At 56.6% G+C, this 10,579-nt stretch overlaps 1 protein-coding gene across 1 annotated transcript; it reads right to left on the reverse strand.

The window, feature by feature from the left end:
* Nucleotides 1-472: 472 nt before the first annotated feature.
* Nucleotides 473-10,428, reverse strand: CIAO1 (cytosolic iron-sulfur assembly component 1). The gene is made up of 8 exons (XM_039524552.1): nucleotides 10,299-10,428; nucleotides 9,900-10,065; nucleotides 9,512-9,660; nucleotides 7,178-7,289; nucleotides 5,705-5,793; nucleotides 4,995-5,196; nucleotides 3,377-3,464; nucleotides 473-1,408 (listed from the first exon to the last, which is right to left on the reverse strand). Exons 2-8 carry the CDS (start codon nucleotides 10,036-10,038, stop codon nucleotides 1,168-1,170), a joined length of 1,020 nt encoding a protein of 339 aa, XP_039380486.1. The 5' UTR covers nucleotides 10,039-10,065; nucleotides 10,299-10,428; the 3' UTR covers nucleotides 473-1,167.
* Between the last annotated feature and the right edge of the window lie 151 nt (nucleotides 10,429-10,579).

Genomic DNA, 10,579 nt, shown 5'->3' on the forward strand with positions numbered 1-10,579 from the left:
CCTACCCTGCCTCTAAAGCGAAAGGGAACGTTAAGGTGCACTGGTTAAAATGAAAGCCTGACTTATGTTAGTTCAGAGTTTTAACTGTTTCTGTCCCTTTAATGAGAGGTTAGAGTTCCAGGGGTGTCACTAGCACCAATTTGCCATGAAACCCGGGCCCATACTGAACTGCTCAATGTAATAGTGGGCAGCGGTTTTATCAGCTTGTGCCTTGTTGGGACCAGGACCAGGACCACGACCACCCCTGCTCCCAACCCATCCTGAACCAGAGCCCTATGTCCCACAGCCCTGCTCCGCTAGGCACTGGCACTGGGAGGCTCCCAGAGGCCACCTCAGCAACCTCATTTCCAGCCAGACTCCCCCAAGATGCTGCTTGGCCCAGGGGCCTGCTAGAGACCTCAGGCTCTAAGGCCAGTTGATACCACAGCAGAGCCCATCACCAGGGGAATGAGACAGAGCCAGGATTTGGGGGGACAGCACATGGTTTATTAGAACTCTTCAATCACAGGTTGACAGGGCAGCAAGCAGCCCCCCCTCCACACCACGCTGGGTTGAGAACAGCCTCAACTGGAACTGATTGTACACGGCCCCCACCAGTGAAACCCTCAGCTAGGAAATGCCCGTTTCCCATGTAATGGCCAGAACAGGGACCAGCTCCAGAACTGGTCCTGGCCCTGGCTCCTTTCAAGGAGTTGCACTATTGCAAAGAGCCACGCGCTGAAGCATCCTGCCAGCCTAGTATCAGCTCCAGGAAGGAACTCATACTGGGCCCCTTTGCAAGCTGCTCACGCCCCCTTACCATCCACTGAGCCCTTGGCAAACCTCTTCCCAGAGAAGCTGTTTGAGACACCCCCCCAAAAAACATCCAACAACCCTCATCTACCTTTAAGACACTAGTTTAGCAGTAACTTGGGTAGGGCTCACCCTGATACCTCAGCGATCCAAGTACTGGAGCAGTCTTGACAGGGGTAGTGGCTGCTCTTTTCCCCCTTTGCAGGTTGGGGATGCAGGGGAACATTACCCCTCCCTCCAGCAGGACACGTATTCTCTTGGCAAAACATTTAACAGCTGCTGCTGCACACAACAGCCCCGGGCCCGTGGCTGTGCTGGTCCCTGGCCTGGGGAGGGAGGTGGGTGTGAGCTGGGGTCGTTGCACTGCTGGGTTTCTCAGCAAACCTCTGGCCGCTGGTACTTCCAAAATGCCAGTTCTCCATCGTCGCTGCATGAAGCCAGCAGCCCTGGCTCCTTGGGATTCCAGGCCACACAGTTCACGTCCTGGGAGTGAGCCCTGGGCATGTGGGCGGTCAGTGCGAAGGTAGGCTGCTGGGGACTCGAGAGCGGCTCTTCCTCAAATATGCGGATAGCATCATCTCCGCAGGCTGTAGCCAATGCCCCTGTCAGGCGACACCTGCAGCAAACGGAGGGCAGTGAGTGAGCAGAGATTGTTCTCCCGCTGCACGTTGCTGCAGCATGACGGGGAGATAGCGAAGCCAAGCAAGTCCCTGCCCCGAGGCGATGGGATGAGCCCTGCATTAGGCACTGCACATGGTTACCACCCTCAACCAGGGCAGGCTTAGTGGAGGCAGTTTCCTTCTGAGAGCCCCAGGGGCACAGACCGATTGGAGCGAAAAGCCTCGGTGGCCCCTTGGAAAGGGGGAGAGATGGGTGAGCGCAGTTGATGCCAGGTTGAGCCTGCACTGGGGCCCAGATAACTCATACTCCTGGGGGGATTCTGCACCAAATAACTCCAAATTCTGCATATTTTATGTCAAAATAACAGCACATAATCATGCCAGTTTCAGTTATTTTTTTTCAGTATATATTTCAAAATACCTGTCAGCAAGTACGTCTAACAATACAGACAACAAACGAGGTTCCCCCAGGAGTAGGGAGTTAAAGAAACCCCAATGACAACCAGTTCCTGCTTCTCTGTTATGTTTTTGTTGGGTGCCTCAGTCTGGGTGTGTCACACATGCCAGATGGGCACAGCTTGGGGGAAAACTCTACCCCTCTGCTCTATCAATTCTCGGTTTTTTCACCCTGGCCCCATAGGGTTACCATATTTCAAGTTCCCCACAGAGGACACTACCCGGTGGAGGGGGAGCTGGAGGGATGTGTGTGTACTGGGAGGGGGCTGTAGAGCCCCCCCGGCCCAGACACCTCTACCTCTTCACCCCCAAGGCCCAGCTGCAGGGTACCCCCTGGCCCAGACACCTATTCCTGCTCCCCTCCCTCCAGAGCCCAGCCGCAGGGTACCCCCCCAGCCCAGACACCTATTCCTGCTCCCCTCCCTCCAGAGCCCAGCCGCAGGGTACCCCCCGGCCCAGACACCCATGCCCGCCCCTCCCTCCAGAGCCTAGCCGCAGGGTACCCCCCAGCCCAGACACCCATGCCTGCCTCCCTCCAGAGCCCAGCCGCAGGGTACCCCCCGGCCCAGACACCCATGCCCGCCCCTCCCTCCAGAGCCCAGCCGCAGGCTCCACTCCATGCAGGTGCGTTAATGTCCCGCCGGGCAGAGACAACCTGTACCTGCTGATAGCAGGGGGGCACAGTGTAAAGGTTCACACACACCCCATGCAGCCCCCTCCTTACCCTCAGTCTCCCCTCCCTGCAGCTCCCAGCTGCCTCTCCCCACGAGGCGCTGTTTGTTGGCTTCCCATGCAGGAAGGGGGTCTAGCCGCACCCTGTGACTGAGCGGGGCTGGCAAACCCAGGAACCACAACCCGCCCACCCAGTGCAAGCTGGGGAACCAGAGGCCCCTAGAGGCAGCCAGCTGCTCCAGTTCTGCAGGAAAAAAATGAAATTTTGCACAGAACATTAAATCTGTGCAAATTCTGCACTGGGCAGTGGTGCAGAATTCCCCAGGAGTAAATTCAGGTCTCTCCGCTGTGCTGAGTCAGAGCTATTTTAAACATCTGACAGTGGGGGGCTGACCGTTCCTGCTGCTCTCCCACCGCTAAATGGGAGGGGTCCTGGGCTGGAAGCAACTGGAGTCATGTCCTCCAGCACTCAGAACAGTTCAGCGGCAATATGCTCTTGCTTGGTGACCTACAGCTACATGAGGGGCCCCAGAGCTGGAGCTCCTTCTGGCCTGGCTGGCTGGCGGTGCTGTGGGCACTACCCACTGTGCTAAGTTGATCATGGCCCCACTGCACGGGTGTTGGCCAGACCCTGAAATTCCCATCATGCTTCAGGGACGGGAGTGACGTGAAGCAGCTGCTGGCAGGCAGGGACTCAGCTGCATCAGTCACTGCGTGGCCTGCAGTGCCAGCGCCCTGGGAGCGATTCTCACACGAGTATTCAGGGGTCCCCGCAGGACAAACCCCTCCCACCACGGCGTGTGGATTGGATTGAGCATTCCCAGGCCCAGGCTCACCATGCCACATCGTAAACGGTCCTGGTGTGGAAGCCAGACAGGGTGCAGATGCATTTCCAGCTGGGGTCAGCGCCGCTGCAGACCACCCCTGCAATACACCAGAGAGCAATCAGAGCAGTTCTGCCTGCAGCGCGTGCAGCAGAGTCCCAGAGGCATAAGCAGCACTTGCTCTCGTGTTCCAGTTCTGGACCAGGAAAGGAAGACATTCGGTCACACTAGCACTGCCCCAGGGCCTGATGGGTAGGGGCAGTGCAGTCTTTGTTCCAGCACATGGGGAAAGTCTGCCTGGACTCTAGGGCAATGAACACCGGACCATCGGGGCACCCGGCTCTAGGGGAGGTCTGTAGCTCTGGCACCAAGCATCCCAGTGGCACTAAGTGAACATAAAGCAGTAGGTGTCACTGTGACAAAGTGGGATTTTCCCCTTCTTATCTTGTATGTGAGCCTGTGAGTCTTACTGTTGAGCCTATGTGAGTTTTACTGTTTTGCATGAATGCTGTGTGCGCGCCTCAGTTTCCCTGCATGCTCCACCAATGCCTAGGTGGTGGGAATAAGGGGGTGTATTCCTCGGGGGCAGGTGAGGATGTCACTAGGTGACAACCAGGTGACACTTTGCCTGGGAAGCAAGACAAGACCAGGAGGAGGAGCAAAGGGGGGGCCTGAGGTCAGGTGACTGGAAGCTGGGCAGTCTGCTTGGGGGAACTGGAGGGGGAATCCAGGGCATCTGGCCAGGGATTCCCCCCAGATGGACTTGGCTGAAAGTCACTGATTTCTGTGCTAACAAGCTCTGTTCTACGCTGTGTTCCTCTCGACTAATAAAACCTTCCGTTTTACACTGACTGAGACAAGTCTCTGCTGACTGTGGAGTTGGGCTGCAAGGCCCTCTGGCTTCCCCAGGAACCCCACACAGGTGGACTCGCTGCAGGAAGCGCACGGAGGAGCAGAGGATGATGAATGCTCTGGGGTCAGACCCAGGAAAGTGAAGCCGTGTGAGCTTCTTGCCCTGGCGACAGTCTGCTCAGAGAGAGGAGGCTCCCCCAGAGTCCTGACTGGCTTTGTAGGGAGTCGTTCCAGAGCATCGCCCCGGGACTCCGTGACAGTCACAGATTCGGCTGCTCCAGAAGGAAGGGCAAGATGAGCGAAGCACAGGTAGGTTTCCTTGGAAGCTGATCTGCTATCCCTATAGGCACAGGTGCCAGTTGGGCCTGACTCAGAGATGCAGAGGGTTTGGGTTACCTTTGCCAGGGTGTATGTGCACTGGCGGAGGTGTCGGGAGCAGCTGGCACAGCACTTTCCTGAGTCGTTTGTCTGACTAGCCAGGGCTATTTGTCCCTCGCTCTCAACCAGCTTCACCCAGATCAATGCTACATATAAAGGGGAGTGAGTCTAATGGTTAGAGCCGGGGACAAGGAGTCCAGAGTCCTGCTTTCTATTCTTAGCTCTGCCACCAACTCCTTGTGTGACCTTGGGCAAATCCTCTCCCATTTCTGCAGCTGTATATACTAGGGGTGGTACCAACGCACCGCTCTCTCTCTAGTGCTCCAGTCTCCCAGGATGGCAGTGGGGTAGGAATGGCTCCTGGGATAGGAGACTCTGCCCCCCCACTTGCCCTGCTCACCTTGCTCATTGCCTGGTTTGTACTGCTGCCAGATGCGCACAGTCTTGTCATCGCTGCAGGAGGCCAGGCGCTCCCCACTCTGGTCGAAGGCAAGGCTCCACACCGTGGACTCATGTCCCTCCAGCGTGGCACAGCACACCCAGTCATCCTCCTCTTCGCGGTACAGCTTCACCGTGTCATCATAGCTGGCTGATGCCAGCAGCTGATGGGGGAAGAGGAGGGACACAAATGAGCTCTGGAGCAGGAGAGCCAGGATGGAGAGGCAGCACACGGAGCCTTGCACACCCACCGAAAATGTGGCCTTTAGATTCCCCCCCTGCTGGAAGGAAAGAGACAGGCTAAGGGGAACATGGCCTTGGGGAGCCAAGCCTGAAGCACCCCTTTTCCCCAGAACAACAGAGCTCCCTCTAGGGCAGGGTTGCCCTCCACTGGCAAGATTGGGGGGGATCTGTATGCCTCTTGCTCAGGGAGTTGGGTGAAAGGAAGCCAGTCAGCTGATCACCTTTGTGCCTCTGGGCTCTGCCCAGAATCAGACCCAGTGGATTCCTCTCCCAGCATTAGCTGCACCACCAACTCCCACCACCTTTGGCAGCTGCCTAGGATCACAGCAATGACAGGCACTGCACCAGGACAGCAGATGTTTGGAGCAACTGAAGACCTGGGTGGGAGCGCATGATGGGGCTAGGGAGGCCATTGAGGAGAGCCCTCACCTCTTGGTTGGGATGCCAGACCACGTGCTTGACATCCTGCGTGTGGGCGTTCAGGACACTCACACACTCGTATTCATCCTCTTCGTCCACTGTGAGAGAGAAGGGGTTGTGGGTGATTCTGCCCAGCACCCTTCTGCGTCCCTGTGACTGCCCAACGGAGGGGCAAAGGGAAAGTCCTGACTCTGCAGCACCCAACCTGAATAGGTCAGCACAGATAACAGGGCTGCTCTTTAGTCCTTCAGCCGCCCCTGCCCAGACCCAGCTGGTCTGCCCACATCTTTCCCATGATCCTCCAGGTCTCAGGTCCCAGCCCCCCACCCATGATCCCACCTCATGTTTCTTGACACACCTGGTGTGACACAGGCTCATGGGTGCCAACGGTTCACTGTTCTTGACAAGTAGCTCATGTCTCAGACCTGACAAACTCAGGTCCACGGTACATCATGGTAGCATGCGAGGTCTCTACTGAAAGCTTGTAACTTATCAATACTCATTGCACGATATACATATGTGCAACAGATAAGGAATAATAGAACTACATTGAAAATTGTGACTTATGGTCTTGGAGTAAAAGTCAGCCACCAGGGAATCGTGCATCTCGGTGACAGCCCCTTCCAGCAGGATGCTGTCACCCCTGCCTGGTTGGCTGGTGATTTAATACAAGAGTCAATTGTCTACCCTTGCTCCCTCCCAGATCACTCAAGGGAAAAGCATCAAAGTCAACTGCAATCAAAACCACGTGGAGGGAAAAAAGAAAACCTTGTAACACCCCAGCAGACAGGGGAGCACCCCAGCTGTGAACAGAGACCAAAGACTGATTCAGCAGGAAAGACACTGGTCTTGAAGAGCAGGGGTGTTATCATAAACATGTGGATCCTGGCTCCTGGAAAGCAGCCAGCTCTGCCAGAGACTAAACTTTTTGGGGAGGATGACACGACTTCCCTTATTAGCTAGGAAAGGGAACTGTTAATAAATGTAGGCCCTAGTGCGTGGTTTATAATTTTGGTTTTATTGTAACCATTTGTTTCCACCACTCAGCTTTGCGTCTGGTGGAATCTTTACTCTTACATAAACCTTCTTTTGTTTTATTAGAAGTGTTCACAAGGGCTGTGTGTTGTACAGGAGTGGTGCTTTAAGGTCAAACTGGGGTACCCTGCTCCTTTGGGGGCAGAAGTTACAGGATTTCTGTGAGTAGCCAGTGTCAGGGGCTGGATATCAGAGGAATACTCCAAAGGGACTTGGAGACTGGGGTGCACCTCTTGTTAACCTGCAAGGCAGATTGTTAGCCTAGCCCAGAGGGGAGAGAGCGGCTGAAAGGCTGGTGGTGTCCGGGAGCTAACATCCAGGCACCACGGGCAAGCCGGAGGTACTGGGTAACAAAGTGACTCTCAGTCCTGAGAACCATCAAACCTGGTTCCCCACATATCTCCCATGGTGCTCCTGGTCCCCACACCCCTCAGACCTGTCTCTCACCTTCCCAGACCCAGACGCTCTTGTCTCGGCTGCAGGTGGCCAGGAGGCTGCCAGATGGGGCCCAGGATACAGACTTCACCTCGTTTTCATGTCCCTCCAGGGTGGTCACACACTGTCAGAGGGAGAGAAGGAGCTTGTGCTTAAGCCAGCCCCAGGGAGGGAGGAGCCTAGCTCTGCCACATGCTCCCAGTGCCCCCATTGGTCCAGGGAAGCCCAGAGGGAGCAGGAGAAGAGACAAGTGACTCACTGAAAGCAGAACAAGGAGGGCTCAGACAACCCACCATAAGCGATTCAGAGCCCTGGCAGCTGGGGACAGAGAGAAACCTTCCTCCCAGGAAGAGCTGCAGCCAGGAATTCAAACAGGCTCTATGGGAACACTCAACACAGCTCCACGTGCCAGGCCGCATCCCCTCTGCTGTAACCCCATTGCACTCATCCCATATGCACCCGACTGCAACTCCACGTCTTGTAGGGAAGCTGCCCCCAGAGGTACTGGGCCAGCCATCCGCCAAGAGTGGGGAATCTAGCACTAAATTGGAAACTCTGCGTCTTTATGAATATGTGTTCCCATTTCAAGCCACGCCCTAGAGAGCTCCCTGCAGGCTCTTGATCACAAGAACAAGGGACACTCAATGAAACTGCAAGAGGACAAGTTCAAAAGTGATTGAAGGAGAAGTTGTTTCACACAAGCAGTGATTAGCCCATGGAACTCCCTGCTATGGGATACCACTGAGGCCATGAGCAATGCTTAGTTCTACGAGAGATTGGAGATTTATATGAAGAACGAGATTATCCAGCATTAGAAGAGTTAATACTCATGCATTTTGGAAGGGGTTCACGGCTTAGCCAGTTATTACAAGAGGTTAGGACAGGGATGGGCAAACTATGGCCCGGGGGCCGTATCCAGCCCTCCAGACATTTTAATCTGGCCCTCGAGCTCTCGCCAGGCAGTGGGGTTGGGGACTTGTCCTGCTCCACGCAACTCCCAAAAGTAGCAGCATGTCCTCCCTCTGGCTCCTACACGTAGTGGCAGCCATGGGAGCTGCAGGGGCAGCGCGTGCATAGGAGCCGGAGCGGGGACATGCCGCTGCTACTGGGAGCTGCTTGAGGTAAACACCATCCGGAACCTCCACCCCTGACCCCCTCCTGCGCCCCAACCCCCTTCCCCAGCCCTGACCCCCTCCCACCCTGTGAACCCCTCCGTCCCAGCCCAGAGCACCCTCCTGCACCCCCAACCCCTCATCCAAAGCTCCACCCCAGAGCCCGCACCCCCAGCCGGGCACCCTGAGGACACCCTAGAGTACTGGATTTCAGACAGCACCTCGCCTAGGAAAGGAGCTTGATGCTAGAGCCGGACAAATAACTGATTTTTCAGTTTGCTGCAGTTCTAACAAATTGGCGGGGCGGGGGGGAATGGTTTGGGCCAAACGAAATCTGAAAATTTTGCAAGATTCCAGCGAATTAAAAGTGACCAGAAACTGTTTAGACATTTTGTTCAACCCAAAACAAACTGTTTTGATTTGCAGCACTTTTTCACATCACACCACCACCTAGCTCTTTATATGCTTTTCATCAGTACAGCTCAAAGCATTTCACAATCTTTAATGTATTTCTCATCATTCCTCAACAGCCCTAGAAAAGAAATGAAGAGCTACAAAGTGGGCTGGGGTGTGTGTATGGTTGTCAGTGGTTCTGTACCACTTTGTACAAAATAGTCAGTCACTGGGCCAGAGTGAGAAAGACCCTGGTGGTCAGGGCACCCACCTGGGTGGCAGGATACCCACCCTGCTCCAATGACTAGTTATCCACAACGGAAGAACTTTAACAGGCAAGAAAGAGAGAGATCCACAGTCCAGTGACTAGGGCACTCACACCAAACAGAGGGGGGGGGGGGAAATTGAATCTAGGGGAGACCACCCTTGCAATGGTGGAATTGGAGGGGAGGGCCCTAGCCATTGCCTAAAGCTTACAAGGGACACAGCACCTCCTCCAGTTTGGTGAATGGCGCCTACATCTCAGAAAGTTTTGGGGATGGAATTATTTGGTGAATTTGTGTCAAATTCACGAATCATTTTGGGTCAAGTGACACTACATTTTCAGTGAATAAATATTGTGCTCAGCTGTAGCTGACATTTCACTGATGGACGATCACTAAAATGCAGAGAGACAGCAATCCGGAGCCATCCACTGCATCTGCAGGTGGGGGGGAAGAATGTGTGTTCTGCTGCTCTCCGGACTCTGTTGATCCTTCCGGAGGGCACTCAAATCAGCACCTGACACCAGCACCGGCTCCACAAACATCCTCTACACTCAGCCCTGTGGAGACAGTCGTACCTCAAACTCATCCTGGCTCTTCTTCCAAATACAGGTGGTGGCATCAAAGCTGGCTGAAGCCAGGTAGCTCCCACACGGGGACCAGGCTACCTTCCGGATGGTCCTCTGGTGCCCCTCGCCCAGCACTGACTTGCACACCCAGCCATCCCCTAGGGCAGAGGACGAGACAGAGATGAGTGAAGAGTGGGGGCTTGGCAGCAAGAGCTCCCTTCTCAGCCGCGCTCACAAACAGCTTTGCCTATGACCACGGCACTAAGAGACGCAGCAGCCCATGGGCTCCCTGGACGCAGGAGACTCCAGGAGCAGCTGGGATTTCACCTTCCTAGGACAGAGCCGGGTCCCCCCCACCAGCTGAGAGCGCAGGCCCGACCTGGCAGCGGCTCCCTACCCTCCTTGCCCCAGATGCGGATGCTGCGATCTCCCCCGGAGGAGGCCAGCAGGGTCCCCGAGGGGTCCCAGGCCAGGAACCAGCAACGAGAGTCAGGGTGGGCTGGGATCCGGGCGAGCAGCGACAGCGAGTCCTTCATCCCGAGGGCAGGTCTGGAACAGCCTCCCTGTGGGGAGGAGCCGAGGTTAGCCCGGAGCGCCCAGCCCTCCCCCCGCTAGACCCCCGCTCCGCACCGCCCTCGGCCCGCGGCCCCCCGCTCCGCACCCCCCTCCGCCCTCTGCCCCCCGCTCTGCACCCCCCTCCGCCCGCGGCCCCCCGCTCCGCCCCCCTCGCTCTCTCCACTGCGCCCCTCCCCCTCTGCACAGGGCCCCGCCCGCGCCCCGGCTCGAGCCAACCCGCCTGCGGCGCGCGGCGCTGCCCCACGGGAGCCGCCCGCTTCACGGGCTCCGCACACTTGACTCCCAGGGCGCCTGGCGGGCGCGTGACGTCCTACGGCGCGTGACGTGTGACGCGCGGCGCTGCCGGCCGGGGAGGCGGAAGCGGAAGGGCGTTCGGCAGCGGCGGCGACTCGGGTTCGGTTTCTCCCTCTCGGGTGCAGGGGCCGGTCGCTACTCGAGGGGCTCCGGAAGAGCGGACCGCAGTGGGAACTGTGACGAGAGCCTGGGCTTCCCGGACTTGAG

Source organism: Mauremys reevesii, linkage group 2 (assembly GCF_016161935.1).
Source record: "Mauremys reevesii isolate NIE-2019 linkage group 2, ASM1616193v1, whole genome shotgun sequence".
Classification (NCBI taxonomy): domain Eukaryota; kingdom Metazoa; phylum Chordata; order Testudines; family Geoemydidae; genus Mauremys; species Mauremys reevesii.

Excerpts from the sequence above, each read along its gene's own strand:
- CIAO1 (XM_039524552.1), bottom strand. The coding sequence starts at position 10,038 with ATGAAGGACTCGCTGTCGCTGCTCGCCCGGATCCCAGCCCACCCTGAC. Across the intron at positions 5,794-7,177 it reads GAGCGTCTGGGTCTGGGAAG|TGGACGAAGAGGATGAATAC; the intron begins GTGAGAGACAGG and ends TCTCTCTCACAG. Across the intron at positions 3,465-4,994 it reads CAAACCAGGCAATGAGCAAG|GGGTGGTCTGCAGCGGCGCT; the intron begins GTGAGCAGGGCA and ends GGTGTATTGCAG.